The following is a 22,080-nucleotide window of genomic DNA, read 5'->3' as shown; positions in this document are numbered from 1 at the left end:
TCGCCATATTCACTGAGGTAGTTTTGTCCAAAAGTTCCACTTTTGCTTGTCCGAGGTCCTAGACACTCATGTCCGACAGAGTAGTACATAATCCTCAAACCCTTTCTCTGTGCCCCAAACCTTTTACCCTGCCTATGTTATTCTGACTAATCGTGCGACCCGCGTTCCAAATTGATTAATCTCTCCATATGCGCCTCGCTCCTCACGTGGTCTGCCTGTATCCCAGGGCCCTTGCACGGTATCCAGGGGCTTCGAGCTCCTTTCACTGTCTGTCCCTCCAACCATCTCCTGTCATTCTCTGTTCGTGTGGTCCAGCCCCACTAACTGGTGATGCTATTTTTAGGGTCGCAGCGAGACGCTTTAGTTATTAGAAAAGGGCTCGAAGCCCTGTCAACTTCTCATCAGTGTGTTTGATTGGTTCGTGGGCTTGCCTAGTAAAATCTGCTTGCTTTCATTAGTGGAAAGCATGCATACGTCATGCCTTTTCCGGTGGTTAGCCCTCCTCGAGCGCAGTGACCAAGTACAGAAAACATGCGAGGCTCCCTGTTTTCTGTCGGATCGCGGACTACTTTTTCAATATTTTCCTAGCGCGATTTCGCTTGACAGAAGTCGAGCGCTTACACATTTCACTTTTTTACGTATATAAAAGCACTTTTGCCGATAGATGAAAAGTCGGGTTAGGAGTTTACAACGCGATCAGCTCTAACATGAGCAAACGCGAGACCCGTTGCATTGCAAATGCTTGTTTGTTATTTTTAGCATATGTGTGATACACGTATTCCGTGTGTGGGAGATCCCTCTTACTTTTGGATACAGAACCATAAATGCAGTGCGTCATCGCGGTTATTCAAGTGTTACAATTCAGATTCAAAGCACACTTGCAGTGCGAGTTTATAGGCTGCTGATCAAGCTAGGGTAACCACCCGTCCGTAAATTTCACGGACTGTCCGTAATTTCGCCCTGCTGTCCGTTGTCCGTGATGAAAGCTTTAACGGACGGCATTTGTCTGTAATTTTAGCCTTTCACCTAAAGGGCACCGGAGGCAGGGCGAAATTACAGGCAGAGGAGTTTCCCCAATTGGGCTGGAAGGCAGGGGGTCTCCTGTGCTCTGAGGGAGGGAGGGGCAGACAGATAAGAAAAGGCCTTCTTGCCAGGGGGTCTCCTTCCCTAAAGACATGCAAATGTGGGCAACTGGTAAATCTGCAAATACAAAGGGGCTTGAAAACCTGCATTGACTTTACTAAAAGGAGTCACTTGAAGTTTTCTGGTGGCAAAGATATTTCTTTCAGAGAGGTATTGTAATGGTGTTCCAAGGTGAGCTGTGGAGTGTGTGGTTTTAATGGAGTGTTATAACATTTTTTATCACTAGGTATAAACTGTATATTATTCAAATCTGTATTTGAGAAGCACTTTTTTTTTATTTAACCGAAATGTATTTGCGCATTTTGTAGCAGCCTTTAATATGATGTAATTGTATTTTTCACAGTTCTTTCAGGTACCTCGGTACCTCATAGTACTAAAAAACATTGGTAAAGCCAATAGGTCTCATCTACGAAAGAGTTATTGGCTTTGCTAATGTGCTTTAGCCATTAGCCATGTTATACACCAGAGTAGCTGCTGTTCAGCGTGGCTTAAAGCTAGTGGCATAGTCAATCAATCAATCAATCAAAGGCATTTGTATAGCGCACTGCTCACCCGGAGGGTCTCAAGGCGCTGGGGGGGGAGGGAACGCTACTGCTCGAACAGCCAGGTCTTGAGTTGCTTCCTGAAGGCGAGATGGTCTTGCGTTGTCCGGAGGTGGATGGGGAGGGAGTTCCATGTCTTGGCTGCCAGGTAGGAGAAGGATCTTCCTCCGGCGGTGGTTCTGCGGATGCGGGGGACGGTGGCGAGAGCGAGGCTGGCGGAGCGGAGCTGGCGGGTGGGCTTGTGGAAGGTCAGGCGGCTGTTGAGGAACTTGGGGCCCAGGTCGTGGAGGGCCTTGTGTGCGTGGGTGAGGAGTCGGAACGTGATTCTTTTGTTGACGGGGAGCCAGTGCAGGTCTCTCAGGTGTTCGGAGATGTGGCTGTGTCGGGGGATGTCCAGGATGAGTCGTGCTGAGGCGTTCTGGATCCGTTGGAGTTTCTTCTGGAGTTTGGCGGCGGTGCCGGCGTAGAGGGCGTTCCCGTAGTCCAGCCGACTGGTGACGAGGGCCTGGGTGACCGTCTTCCTGGTCTCGGTGGGGATCCACCGGAAGATCTTTCGAAGCATGCGCAGGGTGTTGAAGCATGAAGATGAGACGGCGTTGACTTGTCTGGTCATCGAGAGGGAGGAGTCCAGGATGAAGCCTAGGTTGCGAGCGTGGTCCGTTGGCTTGGGGGTGGCTCCCAGGGCGGGGGGCCACCAGGAGTCGTCCCAGGCGGTGGTGTGGAGTGGAGTAGAGTGGAGTAGAGTAGCATAGGAGCAGTGGCGTAGAGCCCAGTGGTGCAAAGTACAGTGCAGTGGGGTACAGTGCAGTTGTTTAGAGTGAGTTAGTGTAGAGTGCAGTGGTTTAGAGTGCAGTGGCATGGAGTGGCATGGGACAGAGTAGAGTGGCATAGAGTGCAGTGGAGTAGAGTGGCATACAATAGAGTAGCAGAGAGAGCAGTAGTGTAGAGTGGTGCAGTGGCATAGATTGCAGAGTAGACTCACATTGCAGGGAGTGTAGTGGTGTAGTGTAGAGTGGCGCAGAGTAGGGCAAAGTGCTGTAGAGTGGAGTGATGCAGAGTAGAGTGGCATAGAATGCAGTAGTACATAGTACATTGGGGTATAGTACGGTGGTGGAGAGTGCAACACTGCAGAGTAGAGTGTCAGTGCATTGATGTAGAGTGGAGTAGAGTGGCACAGAGCAGTGGTGTAGAGTACAGTGATACAGAGTAGAGGGCAGTGGCGTACAGTGCAGTTGTTTAGAGTGCATTGGCGCGGAGTGCAGTGGCACGGGGTAGAGTTACATAGAGTGGAGTAGAGTGGCATACAATAGAGTAGCAGAGAGTGCAGTAATGCAGAGTGGTGCAGTGTCATAGAGTGCAGAGTAGACTCATGTGGCATAGAGTGTAGTGGTGTGGAGTGGCGCAGAGTGGAGTATTGTAGAGTGGTGTAGAGTAGAGTATAGTGCCTAGATTGCAGTGGCATAGAGTAGAGTTGTGTAGAGTGCAGAGTTGCAGAGTAGAGTGCCAGTGCAGTGGTGTAGAGTGGTACAGAGAACAGTGGCATGGAGTACAGTGGTGCAGAGTAAAGGGCAGTGCAGTTGTTTAGAGTGCACTGGTGTAGAGTGCAGTTGCATAGAGTGGCATTGGGCAGAGTAGAGTGGCATAGAATGCAGTGGAATAGAGTATATTGGTGCAAAATGCAGTAGTACAGGGCAGAGTGGTGTAGAGTATAGTGGCGACCAGAGCAGTGTTGCAGAGTGTCAGCTTGCAGTGGTGTAGAGTGCATTGAACTAGAGTGCAGTGGTCAGAGTGGTATAGAGTACAGTGGCATAGAATAGATTGTTTCAGAGTAGAGTGCAGTTGCATAGAGTGGAGAGGTGCAGGGTAGAGTGCAGTGGCATAGAATGCATTGGCAGAGAGTGCAGTGGCATAAAGTAGATTATTTCACAGTAGAGTGAGGTGGCTTAGATTGGAGAAGTGCAGGTTAGAGTGGAGTTGCATAAAGTGGCATAGAGTGTGATGGCATAGAGTAAAGTAGTGTAGAGTGCCGTGGCATAGAGTGCAGAGGTGCAGAGTAGATTAGAATGATGTACAGTGTATTGATGTAGAGTGCAGGGGCATAGAGTTGAGTGTTACAGAGTAAAGTGCATTAGCATAGAGTGTATTAGCTTAGAGTGCAGTGGCGTACAGTGCAGCGTTGCAGAGTGGCAGAGAGTGCAGTTGTGCGGATTAGATTGGTGTTGCCTAGACTGGAGTGGTATGGCGTGCAGACGAGCAGAGCACAGTGGTGTAGAGAGGCGCAAAGTGCGGTGGCTTAGAGTAGAGTAGTACAGAGAAGAGTAGAGAGGCATAGTGTGAAGTAGCATAGAGAGCAGTGGCATAATGTGGAGTGGTTCCAAATGGAGAAGAGAACAGTGGCATGGAGTGGCGTAAAGTGGAGTGATACAGAGTAGGGTGCAATTCTGATATATTCTGAAGTCTATTTAAATGCTGTCATGTGATAGAAAAAACTCTTTCCTAACCCCAGTATCCAGCAAGATTGTTGCATAAATCCTCTCACTTTGAAGTAAGAGAAAGGAAAGGAAACACTAAGGCCCGTATTTATACTTTTTTAGCGCCGCAGTTGCGCCGCTTTTTGACGCAAAAACGGCGCAAACTTACAAAATACAATTGTATTTTGCAAGTTTGCGCCGCTTTTGCGTCAAAAAGTGACGCAAATGCGGCGCTAAAAAAGTATAAATACGGGCCTAAGTTCCCACCGAAGACAGAGCCTGACATTTGACTTTGTTCTTTGAATGCACAGCAAATATGATAGGATAAGAACAAGATTTACAGGCATGTTTACAGAAAGGGAGCACTCTGCAGGATACTGTAAATAAGGTTTTGGCAAGGGAAGGGACGATTTCAAGCTGCATAGCCTAAAACAAATAAAGCCAGCAAATTGAAAGCAACAAATTGTGAGTTACAAACCACAAGGCCAATGGCAAGCAACGGGCAGAATGCATTCACAAGGAAGCACTATGAATTTACTTAAAGTGACAGCTGTGGGTTACTTTGTGGGGAAAGTCCAGTATTGTAGTCCATATCTTGCAGAGGTTTGGCTACATCAATCACCCAGGTAGTATGACAAGAAGTCCTGGAGTGGTTTCCATGTTGCAGGATAGGTCTGTACACCCATTCTATCAGTTTGCCACCATTTCCTATGGTACAGAGCTTCTGGCACACCTCTTGTAGGGTTAGTGCTAGGTAGCAGACATGAAATAGGGCATTTAATGATTATTTAAGGTGGTTGTAAGTAAGGAGTTGACCGGGGTGAAGATGGTAGTCTGCCACAAGGGTTTGGAAATTTTGTAGCTCACTGTTCAGAAACAAAGTCCCCAATTTTAAGACACCTGCAACATGCCACTGATGGAGTTGCTCTGAGCACAGCCATCCTGTGCGAGTGGGAAGGCTTAGCAAAGGTAGCGCAGGAGCATAGGGTTTCTTCGTGTCAGTGAGTTTACAGGTTCTGGCAAGGCAAGAGAAAGCCATGGATGATAACCCCGGATGGTGATCCATAGAATGGTCAGTAGGAAACAATGAGCAGTGCATTAAGCCTTCCTTAAAAGTCTTTACTGATAAACCCCATCTCATTCAGGGAGGTGGGCAGAAAGCCAGTGAGCCACCCATTGGACATCTGCAGCTGAATAAAAGCATTCTAAGCCCGGAATATCTAATCCACCCGCAGTCACAGTTAGCTTTAGAGTGGAAAGAGCTCCCGATGGCGCCGCAGCGACCAAATCAGATGTGTGGCCTGTCTGAAGAAGGAATGAAGGATGAGCAGGGGAAGGTTTGCAAAATAATACTATCATTGGGGTAGTACACCATCTTCGCTAGTGCCACGTGGCCTCTACAGAAAGCAGAAGAGAAGACCAAAAAGCAAACTGGGCTTGGAGAGACCGTTCGCTCTGCCGAGATTTTCATCGTGGAAATCAGTGTAAGAATGGTAGATATTAATCACTAGGTATCAAAAGGTAACTGGTTCCCAGTTCAATCTGAGATCTAATTGTGTATGAAGGCGAAAACAATGCCATATGTTAAAGAAACACTAATTAAATTTTAAAATTTGTAAATTTTGTTTGTGCAATTTACATCACAAATATTTTGAAGATTCTATGTGTACTTGACACTTAGGGATAACCCAGATCTCTAGTTTGGCTTTTGCTCAATTTCAAAACCATATAAAGACATGGACTAAGCGGGCAATTGCCTTGCACAACCTTGCAAGGGGTCTGGCCCCTGCTCACCCGTCACAAGCACTAACAGCAAACCATTGCACCAGAAGAGTTTGCCAAGGTGGATGGGTGTTGATTGTTCAACCACTTGACAGTGCTCCTTCTGTTTCGCTCCTGGGTGCAGACAACTCCCCAGGTACCCAATACCTTCAAATAGTCTTGGTGGACCCATCTTGTCTGATTTTAGGAATTGTCCCACCTTGTTCTTTTCTTCTTTATTTATCCAGTTGTTAGCAACAACCCTTTGAATTACTTGCCGTGGATCTCCCATTTGATCTCGATTTCATCCTACTATTTTATTATCTTTGATTGGTAGTCCGGGCTCCCATTTCTGAGATAAATGTAGAGTCCCAAACATACACTCTAGTGCAGTGAGACTACAGACAAGTTATGGGTACATCACATCCTGTCATTAGGTGTGAGACTGTCACACACACCATCTGCCCTGCCTCTGTAAAAAAAATTAGGTTGAAAGTCCATGGGCGGTTGGGGTAAGCCAGATGTTTTTGTTCAATTTGTTTAAACTAGCATAAGGTTAATTACCCTAATGTTTCCCAAACTGTTAGCCAGGGGTTTTGAAATGTTCAGAAACATAATCAAAATTTTGCTGTTACTTTCTCTTCAGGAAAGATCGGGTAGATTTGGGTAGGGGTGATGGCCTTGCCGTGAAGGGCATTAATTTACTACTGAACAAGGACGTAATGTGACACCTGAATGGAGCACACCAGGAGGCAATCACAAAAGGTCCACGGTGAATAAATAGTGCTATGGTAAAAAGGAGTACATAAATGCACTGACAACATAGTGAGGCATGGCCTCTCTTGTGTGTGTCTGTAAAACTGACGTTTGTTCTTGAATTTTTGTCCTGAATTTTGACCCTTTGTCCTGAATTTTTGTCCTGAATTTTGACCCTTTGTCCTGAATTTTTTACAGTCCTGTCCAGAATTTGCCTCAATGCCAGGTGGTCACCCTAGATCAAGCTCCCATGTGGCGCGAGCCAAGCACACTCTTCTGGGCCATGGACACTATTCCTGACCTTCGGCTCTGAAAGTGAAAAATACTCATCCAAATAGACGTCACTAGTGCAATCTTAGAGGCTCGCTCATTTCCATCATTAAAATGTACCCGACATTGTAACTTTGTGTAACGAGAATGTGTAAATGCTAACTGTTCTATCTGTTACTGTCTACTGTATGTTCTCCTACCAATCACATCCTGAATTCTGTAAACTGGTGCCAGCAGAACCGTCCCACTTACACAGACACACTCTGCTCCGTGTACACCACCTCATGTTTGAGAAGCTTCTGCTAAAATAAAAATATGCTCTGTCGGGCTCCCTTTTGGTCAATGGAGCTAGATCTGGGTAAAAGTAATGTCCTAAAGAAACAACAAAAATGTCATATCAAATACATGAAAAACTAACCAAAAAATAAATAAAAATACACGCCGTTCATTTAACGTGCTTTGGAAATGTTTTTTTTCTTTCTTGTAGATTTCCCAGATCCTCTTCTTGCCTCTGAGGAGGATGTTGACGGCGAGGACATATTGATCACTTGCAGGATGCCCCGAATGAGCCCAAAGGTAGTAATACAAATCACCGCCGCACAAACAAATCTAATCTGCGAAGACCAGACCTCCACGGAAAGGAGCTGCAGTCTGCCGAAGCAGAGAGAACATAATGGGATGACTGTCACCTGTGAAGCTGTGATGTCACTTCCCGGCAAAGTCTTGAAGAAAACTACGACAACAGTGCTTGACATTCTTTGTGAGTACATGCAAGGGACTCTGCAGTACACCATATACATTCACTGAATTACACATCATGCGGAATCATCTCTGGTTTTTATTCTCTTATCACCTCCAGTTCTCTGGCAAGAACCCAATAAATGAACGCACCAGTCGCCTGGCCCTTTTTGAACAAGTGTGTATGAAATGGGCGAAGGTGGGGTCAAAATATTTCTCTCTGAATGGTTTGAAAATACTAAACTAGAAATAAGTGTGAACCATACGATTGGAAACCACGTTTTTCTATTTTTTCCGTTGCTCACATCCTTGCCCTAATCTCTGTCTTAGTCTCAAAATGTACTTCAACCCTAACCTTAGTATGCACCCTAAATAGCTCCCTAAACTTCTCAATAACACTACTTCTTCCACCCCTCTTCCTATGTTTCACCCTAAATCTAACTCTTATTGTACCCTTCACCTTTGCTACGATACTTATTCCAATCCTCAGGCTTTCCTTCATCCTAATCTTCATCCTAAATTCACACAGGAACCTTAATCTTCTCCGTAGTTCCAACCCTCACCTAAATTGAACTTTGATACGACCTTAACTCAGGTTCCTTAACTTGTTTCAAATGTAGCTGGCTTTTCACTGTTTATTTTCTAACTAACTGTGTTCTCAAGCAATTATTTGGAAGAATCTGTCATTCGAACCAAGGTAAACAAACCATTATCTAATTACAAGAACCAGCCTTGGTTATAATGCAAAACAATTCAATCTGTCCTCATAACTTTGGTGAGGGGAAGCTTTCTTATAGAAGGTTTTTCCTAAAACCCACACATGCCACATCTACTGTAATCCCTTAATTCAATGCTGAGGTCTTCAGTACAGAGGACTGCTTGATATCAATAGCCTGCCCTGGTGTCGCCATGGTGCAGTTTATCCTGTTAGACCACTGGTTGGAAGATATACACTCTCCTATAAGAACTGATCTAATCCCTTTTCTGATTTACCATTCCCTTCTTGCATTGAATACCTGGTAAAATAAAGCTGGTAGAGGCCCTGCCACCAGTCCTAAAAACTCCATAAATATCTCAAAATATGGCAGAGGTAATTTGTTGAATTTATTTATATCATAGATTCGTTTCCCTGAACCAGACACTAACCTACCAAATCATCAAGAAGATCTTTTGAAGTTTGTGAATCTTGCTTAGAGATTCTCAGGTAGCCCAGGCCATCATTTCACAATTGCTCAAAAAGGATAATTGGAAAATTAGAGAGAATTTCTCCTGTCAGAGGCTTTCTGGGATATGCACATTTGTTCAAGATAGGCCAAATCCCTGTGGTTCTAATTCTCATTCAAGTAATGTTCCTCCTTATGGAATATTAATAAAACCACTAGGGATCTTGATTAACCACCATCACCTCGCTCATTGCAAATGAGAAAAATGTCTGGGTGTTACAGGAGACTAAAATTAGGATAGGGTGCAATTGTGATGTTTACCCCCATAATACACCAAGGGCCAGATTTATCATAGTGTTGAGTTGCCTTAGCGCCATGCAATAGGGCACAAGGGTGACTCAAAACCTAAGTCAGTTTTATCAAGCCACGCAAATCCACCTTGCATGGCCCTGCATGGCTTGATAAATCTGGAGCAACACAAGGCAGCGCAAATCACTGCCTTGCGATTCTCTGCCCCAGGGAAGCATTCCATGGGTGGAGTGAAGGTGTTCAAACACATCCCCCCCACACATTTTGGTGCATTCCCAGATTAACCATTAGTGGTAGACCTCGGAATGCATCAACATTTTACACCTCCCCAGGGGAGGCGTAACAAGGAGAAATATTCTTATTTCTCCTTGTTCTTTCCTCCTCCTATGTGTGCTATATTCTGCACATACGGCACCTTCCTACCCTTTCACGCAGTAAAGCGCAACGAGGTGGCTTGCTGCTTTGTGCTGTGTCAAAGTATGATAAATCTGAGCCTAAATTTTCAAGAGAAATGGAAATTTTACTTACATTCCGATTGTGTGTTAAAAAAGGTAAAAGAGGTATATTCCTTGTATATAAATAGCACTAGAGATACCAGCTCGGTTACCACCGGACATTTCTGCTCAAACCTGGTCTCCCACAAATAAAAAGTATGTGATCAGTGTAATCACTTTGTTAATAAAAGTATAAAAATATATGTGAAACGAAACTCGTTAATTGGGATGTATACAAGATTACACTTGCACAGTGAAAAGTCTGCACAGCCATAAATAACATGTTTAAAAAAAAATGGCTATTCAGAATTAGTCCACTGAGCTTCTTTGTCAACAGAAATCCAGAGTGCAACTGGATTAATTGAAGATGGCTCAAAATTGTTAGAGTCCAGAATGTTCAAACCACACATCAATGTAAAGTTCTGGAGAAGAAATCCAGGTATAGTTCATCACCTGGGCCCTTGTTTAGATTTAATGTTTTGGTAGGCGATTTGATTTCAAAGTGATTTATACATTGATGGGGTTGTTGTATTGCTTTCAATGTTAGTTAGAAATTGGTGACTATGATGCAGAGGAGTCACACTTTAGGCTTTTTTCTTTGTACCCCAACACCTTCTCTGTGTTGGTGAGGTTTAGTCTCTGTGCGTTCTGTGACTAGTCCCAGTGGAGGTTGTTATGTTGGAGAGAAGGGTGGATTTCAACCTTCTTTGCTGCCACTGTGCTAATATGATTAGTAATGGTCGTGAATTGGTCCATTTTTGTCCTGAATGTGAGTTTCTTAAGTATACCTGTTGTGATTTGTTCTAATGGGGGTCCTCTACAAGAGGGGATCTTGTGGCATTCCTCTGATTCATAGATGAAGTCCTTGACCTCCCAAAGCACTTGTCTATAATCTATGCGTGTGTGTGCCTGCATGGAAGCCTGTGTCTGTGTGTGCATGTTTTTGGAGGGTCTGTGTTATGGCATGGTCCCATTTCTTAAGTCTTACTCGAGTCTGACGTCTGCATTTTGGACCCTTTGAAGTTTTAATATTTGTGCTATAGGAAGGCCACAGTATAGCGTGTGGCAGTAGTTGAGGCAAAAGTAAGTTGCTGCCATCACTGTCAGGCACGGAAGTTTGGGAATGCCACACAGAAAACATGGAAGTGGAAATGGGTGGGCAAAGAGTCAACTCTCCTACAAGAAGCATTACAGATGGGAGAAGGCCAAGCATTGCTTTTATTGTTTCAGAGACCTGACTCAGGTCTTCTCCTGTACGTCATCTTGGGAGCAGTCAGCAGAAGGGAAGAGAGCGAAACGGGTAGGCGTTTTAAAGGGGCAGATCAGGAAAAAAGCACCACCCAAATAGGGAAGCAGAAATACCGCAGAAGAGGAGACTAAGTGGGACACAGCCTATTGGCTATCGGGACAGCCTATCAGGAGGAGGACCAAATTCCCTCTGTCTGTATATGAAGCCGCACAATAGACTAGACGGGAGAGGCTGGACAGTGGAAGGATGTATACCGGATGCCCTTCATTTCCTATTCGCAGGGTAACACCTCACCTCATTCTGTGCCCCGTGAAATCCATGCAGAAGATCTTCAGAGCCAACATTACTCTGTGAGAGTAAGAAACTAGAGACATTACTGTGGTTAGTGACTCTTAGAGCATCACAAAAATACACTGGCAAAACTGCTGATACACGGACCATATGGATATAAAGGAATATCTCACTTCATTACAGAAGAGCAAGAGAAGGAATAAAACCCCTAGGCCTTGTAGTTTCGTAAATACTGTACGTATTGCTCCTTGTAATGTCGTAAAGCAAAGTTATTTCTAAGCAATACTTCACTTTCTGGTATCTCCCTGCAATACCTATGACTTCAAGGTGACAGAATACACTACAGAAACCTCAATTTCAGAAAGGCAATACCAAAAAGGAGACCACCTTTTGAGGCTATACCACACACAAGGCTAACAGTAGAGTCAAATTACAGTACACATAAACACAAAAAAGACAAAACAACCTCTAAACGAATAGACACAACTATGGCTATCCCATTTATTTTCACAGTACCAAAGGTTCCCAACTATAACCTAACAAGATTTAGCATCCCACAAAAACATCTATATCATTTCTTCAAGAGAGCAAACGCACACCCAGTGTCTCTTGAAAAGCCCCAAACAAAAACAGTTTAGTCCCAGCAGAGACAAATCAGTGGCCACTATCAAATGATATAAAAAACAAGCACTGCTTATCAACGTGCCTAAAATAACAAACCCAAACTGACCACTATGAAATTGATTTTATGAGAAATAAGTACGACCTGACAATACTGTATTAAAATATATTTATCTATCCAATTCCACACTGTACCCAGACAAAAGAAACGGTAAGCTAAAAACAAAGGGGCTTATTTACAAGCCCCTTGCACTGCTGGTGCGTCATATTACATGACTCTCTGGAGGTGCAAAGTGCAGAGCCATATCTATGAGAACACACAAAGCCACTTAGCGTGGCTTTTCATGGCCTTCTAGATATGGTGTGAGGCAACACAGCGCAAGTCACTACATTGCCTTACACTGCATCAGGGGGCGCTGCACGGGCATTCCGGTGGGTTTTCCCAAGCAACACCCATAGGCTTTGACACATTCCCAGATTTACAAGGATCTGTAAACCTCGGAATGTGTCAAAACTGTACACTTCCCCAAGGTAGGCGTAAGGAAATACGTGCTGCATTCTGTAGCACACACAGAAAGAGGAAAAAGCCTCCATGGATTGTTTTTGTGCATAAAGGTGTCCCTTGCTGCACAAAAAAAATCCTGCCAACAACGCAGACACCCTTGCACAATGGTGCAAGGCTGCCTGCCTTGACGCTAGGCAGCAAATTGGGCGCGGGCGCTGGCTGAAAGGACGGGAATGCACCATATCTCGTAAATATGGTGCATTCCTGCCCTTTCGAATTGGCGCGGGGAAGTGCAGCAAAAAGACTTGCAGCACTGCCCTACTCCAATTCATTGTAAATATGTTCCAAAATTCACTAGCCCACAAAAAAGCATCCCCACATTCCCACAAAGCGATAAATGTAATAGGTTGTCCGTTATGTAGTAAAACAGCTGTTCTTGAAGCAAGAAAATGAGGACTAGTTTTTCCGAACCGGTTCCTAAAATGAACACTCATTAACAGAACGGAACGTTTATAGTTGCATGCTTATATTTTGCACAACTGTGGGTCATTACAGAAAAGCCAAAACCTCTCTGCTTGTTACAATATATTATGACCTCTAGCTATTTTTCAGTGTTACATTAAAATGCATGTGATTATTTTGCCACCAATTGCTAGTTGTAAATTCATATAGTTAGATGTGACTATACGTTCCACGTTTAGTTCAGGTATCTGCAATCATATTCATTCATAGGAAGGAACACAAGTTCAAGGAATTAATCTTTTGGGGAGGCGGCTAATGGCACAAACAAGAAAATGTGTTCTAAGGACCTAATTGTTGTGTTATTTTTGCAGAGCAAAAGACGCACACGGTACTCTGTATCAGAGGTCTTGTAGATACTCAAACCCACCCGGTAGGTGCCCTGTTTCAGACCAGTTATTTCACACTATTCTGCACAAATAGAATCAATAATGGTTCTATATTTTGATGGGGAGTAATTTTTGTATAGTTAACTAATTTACATCGAACAAGAACAAATATTACTAGTTAGGATCATTACACTGCATTCTAAAACACAGTTTCTTTAAACAATGATATAAGTAAAATTGCATTAGCTTTAGATTCTACATAATTTTTACATAATTAATAGGTAATCCAAACCCCATATCAATGTATAAAATACAAGTAATACAAGTTTCATAGGTTTTAGCAAAAACAATTCATCAAGGTGATAACGCGTCCTTTTATGTTAATTTATTACACATTAGGACTCGTTTTAGGCCAATGAATCTTTTGACACCGTAGGACGAGATAGCTGATCAATATGTCAATCAATATATCAATAATGTCATCAATATTTATCACAACAATACGTTTCACTTTGGTCAAAGACATTAATCAAATTGACGACACAACCATGACCTTTCAGCCATGAATAACCACACCAGTTAATAGAATTTTATGAATTTTATTCCCTATTAGTTACAATCTAAGATTAAGTGCTTCAATCTTAAAGCCAAGAAACACAACAGCATAGTTACGATATGGCAACTTTGGTAAGATTTCAATAAGGCAAAAATCATAAACATTAGAATATAACACGGCGTAAACATAGATCAAATATAGCAGAATGTCAAATACGCGTCAGTTCAACATAGCATAATGTCAGACATTTGTCTATTTGCGTCAATCTGATGAGCACCTGTCCTAACCGCTAATTAGCATTGGCATGTTGGGCTTCATGCAAAAGAATTTAAACACCAATCTGGAAAACATCTATCTATGGTCTTTGTCAAAAGCAAGCAGTTGGTACCTAGAAAGGAAAGCAAACAGACAAATTACATTTGCATTGTCATAATTTCCCTCCAAGGATTAGGTCAGCGCACAGGTTCAGTCTTCGTCTTCAGGACATCAGTCAAAACGCCATCAGTCAAAGCTCAACTAAAGGGCAAAGGGACATTTCCCTCATAAGGAGGAAAAATGAAAAAGGGCAGTCTATGGGTGAGGATGTTTTATTAAGTCTCAAAGTCACCAAACAGAGTGACAGAGTTTCTGGATAAAATCAATAGCATTCCCTACCTAATTCTAATGACCCTTCTGTGACATGGGTTTTTATCCCTTTTTCGTAGTACATTCCCCCAAAATTCTATTGGACAGTTACTATACCCCACTATCTTTAACCTATCAAATTTAGCATTTGGTAATCCCAATTGTCTCCCCACATTAATTCACGGTTCTTTGATTGGTCTTCATAATTGACGTCTTCAGAGGTGGCACATCCGGCGTTACTTCATTCTTTGGCACGTCTTTTGGGTCAGCAGATTCATTGTCCATCGGTCTAAGTGACCTTGTACGTTTCATTAATCTACATTTGTTTCAATTCACTCATAACGTTTTAAAAAACCAAGGCCCCGAATATGCGCTTGGGAACGGAATTAATATGGTTACATTTGCCTTCCAAGTTGAAGAAAAAGAACATTTGCAGGGTCATGGCCCTTTGCGAGTCAGCACACTGGAAAAACAGAAAAATGCATTTAATATGAGAGCTGGGCAGCTAAATCCCGTAGCTCACGCTAACTTAAGGCCTATAAAGATTTTCAATACAGATACAGTAACATAAATGTTAATATAAACTTAATTAATCATAACATAAACATTTTATTCATCATTATTAGTTTGCATATACATTGGTGGCCATTTACCGTGGTCACAATTCAGGTGCACGTTTAAGCAAAATCGCTATTATTATAGTTTTCTATGCAGCATCATCACACATTAATATATAAACATTTCATGTTAATATAGATTATATAAGCTACGCTCTCTCAAGGGCACTAATTTTTATACATAATCTTTTCTTGTATCTTCTCATGTTCTTCCACCTCAAATTCCAAATCAATACAGTAGTCATAACAGTTTCACCCCCATATATCTGAAATGTAGTTGTCATTCTGTTTGCTGACCTTACTTAATCAAACCGGCTTTTCATTTACTGCAAGCAAGCCAAACTGTTTTATGCCTCACATTTCAGAGCTGACTTCTATTTGCATCCCATCTACAGGGATCAAAGCAATCCATTGTTTTTTCAAAATCAGACCAACCACAAATGGATTTCCATCTTCACAGCAGAACATAGACCAGTTTAATATTGTCCCACTCACAATGGTGATATAAGTAATAAAATAACCTCAGTTGTACATTAACAGGATAGTGTGAGTAAGATCTTAGTTCCATGGCCTTCTAAAGAAATTTAACTTTTGGCCTTGTTCCTCCACATTGTCATCAAAATTCTCTGTCACTTTTACTATGCTTAGAAAGTATAGCAGGGGGTATTTTATTCCACTAATAGAGGGTAGCAGTACATATTTTTTTATAAATGCCAGTGGAAGTAGAAATATTTGTGACATTTGTTACAAAATACCCCATTTACAAAGAAGAATATATCCCGGTCATTATAGTGCGCATTTAACCTAACAGCAAAAAAGTCATTTACCTTTCTGACTACGTCAAAGACATCAGACTCAGAAATTGGAGCATGCCAACCAGTAGAGTACAGTATTTCAACTGCTATTAACAATAAAAATGTCCTTGCTTGCAAAAAACTCCATTGCAAATTAACCACCCCAAAATATATATTTCAATATAGAACAAGCATTTGCAATGCAATGGGTCTTGCGTTTGCTCAAGTTAGAGCTATTAGCGTTGTAAATAACTAATTAGATTTCTTTTGCCACACAAATGTGAACAGAAAGGGGATTTCACCCTTTGGGCCAAGGACAGGGTTTACATGTTAACAGAATGAAAAGTCTTGCAAGCATTTTTGCCTAACATGTCAACAAATCTCTAATGAAGTTAGCAGAGCCACCTGAGAAGATTTATGGCCCCGATAAAGGAGATAAGCAATGCCCTATGTGCGATGTCCTGAGTGCTGGTAGGGAGGGCCCCTAGAGAAAGAGACTCTCTGCGATGCGATGCAAGGGCATATGGAGTTTTTTTTGTAGAATAAGCTTATTTTAGGAGCCGTGTTTGTTTAGTAAATAAGCTTATTTTAGGAGCTGGAAAAACAAGGACAGCACTGGAATAAAGCCAAAACAAATGTCAGCGACATGAGAGGAGGTGGGAGGAACGGAATGCTGCAATAAAATGCAGGCAGCTACCAGCCTAAAAAAAGCACAGTGAAAGGGGACCACCAAAGAAATGTAAAAAAATAGTCAGTCACACCAACAGATAAAGAAACCAAAGTGGAACAATACAGTAGTTGGTCACTGCTCTGAAACAGAAAAAGGAGGGAGGAAAAAGCAGAACTGACCACTAGCGAGCAAGAATTTTTAAAGGACACTGCAACCAACAAATGAAATCGCTTTAACCCACAGTATAAGTATACTTAAGTATACACCAGGTCGAACACTTACGCTTGACTCACCCCCAGTCACATATCTCAGTTAAATCCATTGTTTTTTTGCTAACAGTGTGGACCTAGCCATATGGAAATCAATGTTGACCCTGCTCCCCATGGGGACAGTCCAGCCCAAAATGCCAGGCCCGGTCCTCCCTGGACCGGAAACAAGCATTTGGGACTGGTATTTGGGGTATCACCTCTCATCAGCCAGGCTAGCTTGAATCCAGTGGCACAGTGAGCAAGGGACCGACGTCTGGACATAACCTGGCCACTTAGGGCGACAGTAACAGCACACAAAGATGATGGACAGAGTGCTGAAACTTTTCAAATACTCACTCCCGGTCACAGATCTGGGTTAAATCCATAATTTTGTTGCTCACCATGCCACCCCAGCGTGGACCCAGCCATATATAAATCAGTCTTGACCCTGCTCCACATGGGAAGAGTCCAGCCTGAACTGCCAGGCCAGGTCCTCCCTAGACCAGAAATAAGAATCTTCAGTCATTGTTCTTTTGCTCACTATGCCAACAAGATTTGGACCCAGCCATATGTAAATCAGTCTTGAAACTGCTCCCCATGGCAACAGTCCAGCACAAACTGCCAGATCCTCTCTGGACCAGAAACAAGCATCCTCGGCAAATTTTGGGATATCCCCCCTCATCAGCCAGGCTAGCTTGAATCCATTGGCACAGTGAGCAAGGGACTCACATCTGGGCATATCCTGGCCACTTAAAAGATGATGGACTGAGTGCTGAAACTTTTCAAACACTCACCCCCAGTCACAGATCTGGGTTAAATCCATCATGATGTTGCTCACTATGCCACCCCAGTTTGGACCCAGCCATATACAACTCAGTCTTGACCCTACTCCAAATGGGAACAGTGCAGCCCGAACTGCCAGGCCAAGTCCTTCCTGGTTCCAGTTTCGGGGTATCACCCCTCATCAGGCCAGCTAACTTGAACCCAGTGGCACGGTGAGCAAGGGGCCTACGTCTTGGCATACCCTGGCTACTAAGGGTGACTATAACAACACAAAAAGATGATGAATGGAGTGCTGAAACTTTTCAAAAACTCACGCCCAGTCACATATCTCTGTTAAATCCATAGGTTTTTTATCACCATGCCACCTCAGTTTGGACCCAGCCATATGCAAATCAGTCTTGACCCTGCTCCTCAGGGGAACAGTAAAGCCCAAACTCAATGTGAAAACTTTGAGCACTCTTTGGATCTAGCCGATGATGTCTTTCAATATCCTTAGGAGCGGCAAAGAAAGCTGTCAGGGTAAAGAACTGACCTATATGGAAAAGCTTGACAACTTTCGTGCGGAACGCCACTTTAGCTCTAAACATTAGGTTTTTCCAGATTGATGGCTGTATACGGTTGCTAGACAGATTTTGCTTGTAGTGCACTCACCTGACGAGCTGATTTTATTGCTACGAAAAATTCTTTTTCATGTGAGGAGTCAAACGGCAGCTGTGCAGTGGCCCAAATAGAGTGCACATGGGGTAAGTGAGGGCCAGCTTGAGGTACCACTGAGGCATCACAAAGGGTGTTGGTGGGAAGATGTGGGTTAGTCCCTTTAGAAAACACATTAAATTGAATAAAGATGGCTGATTGGGTAAACGTGAAAAGGCTGAAAGAGCTGATAAATAACCTTTAACTTTTGATACCAAGGCCTTGCTGCGCTAAGGATAAGCAAAAGAGTAAAATGTCATACAACTGGGTCTATAAAGGTTGGATATGTTGGGAAGAACATCAGACAGCAAACAACTCCCAACATCAGGCACAGATTGTTTTAGTCAAGGAATGTCTGGCTGCCAAGATGGCCCTCACTACTTCTGCTGCAACAAGAGGACCTCTAGAAGTGGCAGCCAGATCTGAATAGATATGCTCAAGGCCAGCTGTTCTGGGTACCACACTCTCCTCACAAGGTTCGGAGCCACTAGGATGACTTGGGCCTGGTCATTCCTGATCTTCTTCAGAACCTTGAGCAGGAGAGGTAGAGATGGGAAAGGTTACAGGGGTATGGGAAAGGTTACAGGGGTCCCAAGCTCCAATACAAGCGAAACCCATTTCCAAGTGAGAACTCCCTTGGAAACTCCAATGTGCAAAATCTTGGGTGCTGCATGTTCACAGGGGTGGTGATAAGATCAAGTCATGACCTCACTCTGCCCTGTGTGCAGTACCACATGGCAGTGACATTGTCTATGAAAACCTACACCTGTTTCCTCCTTGATGGACAGGAGAAATGCATTAAATGTATAGACAATTGCCGGTAACTCCAACAAGTTGATGTGGATGCTGGTTTCTTCCAGACATCAAAGTGCTCTGATCTTCATCTCTTTTAGATGCCCTCCCCAACCCAGCAACAATGCATCTGTCATACCCGTTAGCTCAGGGTGAGGTGAGGGGTAGAGAAAGGGGTCTGCCACTGGTCCAATTGCAATCTAGCAGCCACCACCGCACATGTTTTGCAATCTCCTCTGACACCTGGATGGAATCCAAAAGTTTCTCTTGTTTCTGAACCCACTGAGACTTCAGATCCCTCTGTAGAGCATGTATATGCAACGTGCTTGGTCCACAAACAGGATGCAGGAAGGCAAAAGGCAAAGAAGCCTTAGAGCCACACTCACTGAGATCCAGGTCAAGGGTGAAACATCTGCATCATAGCCCAAATGTCCTGTGCTTGTTAGGGCAGAGGAAAGGCTCGAACAAGCTCTGTGTCCTAGACGGCCCGAGTGAAGGTGAGTTTCTGTGAGGGAGCCACATGTGACTTTGATATGTTGATGGGAAACCCCAGCAAAGTCAACAGATCTGCTGTTATCTGCAAGTGGTCCACAAATCTGAGGCGAACCCACCTTCAGCAGCCAGTCATTGAGGTACAGGAAGATTGGTATTCCCACCTTCCAAAGATGGGCAGTGACCACACCATCACTTTTGAGAGCAATCGAGGTGCACTCATAAAGCCAAAGGGGGAGCACTGAGAACTGAAAACACTAATGCCCATCTGAATCTGCAGGTACCACCTAAGAGACAGCAGGACGGGGAAGTGAAAATAGGTGTCCTGCAGATCCATCACCACTATCCAGTCTCCAGGATCCAAGGCAGAAAGAATTTGAGCATTGTGAATTTGTCCTTCCTGAGGCAAAAGTTCAGAGGGCAAAGCACCTACTCTATGGCTCCTTTGTTCAAGAGAAACTGAACATCCTCTTGAAGAATGGGAAAATGGTCCCCTGGGAGGAGCTGTGGTGTGGGAGGCATGTGGGAGGGGTGGAAAGGAAGTGGAGAGTGCATCTGTTCTGGACAATTTAGAGCACCCACTTGTTCGAAGTGATGCTCTATCACCTGTGGAGGTAAAAGGTGATCCTTCAATAGTGTTCTACTGAGGGCAAATTAAAGTTGTGTTGCTGTGGAGGGGGAGGTGTAGGGTCTGGGGTAGTTAATTTCCCCTTGGAGCCTGGATGCCGATGGCTGGATCCCTATCTTCTGCCTCAAAAGGCTTGGGAGGCCTGGTGCTGCGGAGGCAAGGTCCAATGTGGCCTCTGGAGAAATCCCTTTCCAAAGCCTCAAAAAGGGTGACTTTTGGGGAAACTGCCATTCAGATGGTGTTAGCTCTAAGGAGAACGCTGCTGTCTTGCTCTCCTTGAAGCGCTCAAAGGATGAGTGCACCTTGTCTCAGAAGAGATGTGTGCCATAAAATGGCATGTCTGTCAGGGATTGTTAGACATCACTAGAAAATCCAGTTGAATAAATCTAAATGTGAAGCCAACTACTCTACCCCAGTCGTCGTTAGTATCCAGGCCCAAGTAAATTACATACTTCACAGTGGTCTGATCATTGAAATATTAAGGATTTTGTGGGCAATGGGCACAACATATTTAAGGGCACCAGTAGAGAACAACTTTGGATTTTATTACCTATTTTCGGCTAACTATATACGTTATATGCTAATCTTTAACTGGATCATCTTTAAATGCATTTTGCCTGAGACCATAAAAAGCGGTAAGCTGACACTGCCTAGACAGTCAGACAGAGTCGGAGAGAGATTTAGGAGGGGGCCATGGTTAATTGCCCACTTTGCCCATGCTTTAAAACGTCCCTGATCATCCTGAATGACTCACTAGAGGTTGGTTCTTAGGTCTTTTGGGACTGATGGTAAGAACTCCGGAGCTGTGTCCCACAAAACATGCGTGTATCTACCTAGGAGGCAACTCGGGTTCACTGAATGGAGGGAAAGGCTAGTGGAGGAAAACAAGCATTTTGCAAATGTGTCCATGCATTTCGACTCTCTGTCCATTGGGGTGGTCGGGAAAGGATTTGAGTTCAACCTGCTTGAAGACGCCTGAACTATGAGGCTTTCTGGTGCAAGATGTTGAAAGAGAAAGGCAAGATCTTCTAAGAACTTGTCTGTGTTTCCTCTATTTGATGGTTCATTGGTGGGCAAGACACTGGGCCTAGCAATGTATCAGCCAAGGCCTCATTAAATGGGAGGAGAGACTCCTGTATTGTCTGTCCAGGTTGTAGGACCTCTGTAAGAATATTGATTTGGACCTCAGTGGTGGAAAGCTGTAAATCAAGGACCTCTGCTTCCCTCTTAATCACTAGTGGCGGGACAAAGGGAAGCAGTGCTTGGGCTACTTGTAGCTTCTTGTTCTTCAACTTGCCTAATGTCTTGGGCCTCGAAGAAGATCGGTCATTGGATCAGCCTCTGGAAGGAGAACTCATCTGTGTCCTCAGAGCAGAATCAGGCCTTCCTAACTTTTCATCAATATTTGTGATGTATTATGTGGTATTGTGATTAGGGGTGGGCGTTGAACTCCACTCCACTGGCAGAGTTTTGCCCACTCCGCGCTCCGGAATTCGGCAAAAACGTCACCAGGCGCCACATGGCAGAGTTTACTGCCCACCCTTTAGGAGCACGATAGTAGGCGGCTTATTAGGAGACCAAAGTATTCCGTAAAAGATGAAGACTGTTTTGTTCTGCCAAACTAAAAAGAAAAAACAACCCACCATCAATCATGGTTCCAACCATGGAATCCCTTAAATGTATATGTAGGCATCAAGCATTAATGTGTACACACAAGGACAGTGATAAACATGATTGTTTTTATTTGTTCATATTCAAAAATATATTCAATATCATCATATCATCATACATCACTTTTCATAAATAGTAGGACCTGATTTCATACACCCTGAAAAAATACACTCATACCATTATTCTCACATCAAACTTGCTGACTAAAACCATAAAAAAAACAATAAGCCTAACTAATATTCCTCAAAAGAGAACAACATCAATTTATAAGTGTATTGCACAAAAGTAGTTTTCTAAATTAGGTAGGTTTCTAATTTGACTGTTTGCAATCTTTACTCATTCAAGTTTTTG

At 43.5% G+C, this 22,080-nt stretch overlaps 1 protein-coding gene across 1 annotated transcript in view; it reads left to right on the top strand.

The window, feature by feature from the left end:
* Positions 1-22,080, top strand: part of LOC138292940 (intercellular adhesion molecule 5-like) — a 191,756-nt gene that overhangs the window by 108,348 nt on the left and 61,328 nt on the right. The window contains exon 3 of the mRNA XM_069231828.1: positions 7,431-7,703. Coding sequence (XP_069087929.1) covers positions 7,431-7,703 — 273 coding nt within the window. The remainder of the gene's footprint in view (positions 1-7,430; positions 7,704-22,080) is intronic.

This window comes from Pleurodeles waltl, chromosome 4_2, assembly GCF_031143425.1.
Source record: "Pleurodeles waltl isolate 20211129_DDA chromosome 4_2, aPleWal1.hap1.20221129, whole genome shotgun sequence".
NCBI lineage: Eukaryota > Metazoa > Chordata > Amphibia > Caudata > Salamandridae > Pleurodeles > Pleurodeles waltl.
This window is presented reverse-complemented; position numbering and strand designations above follow the sequence as displayed.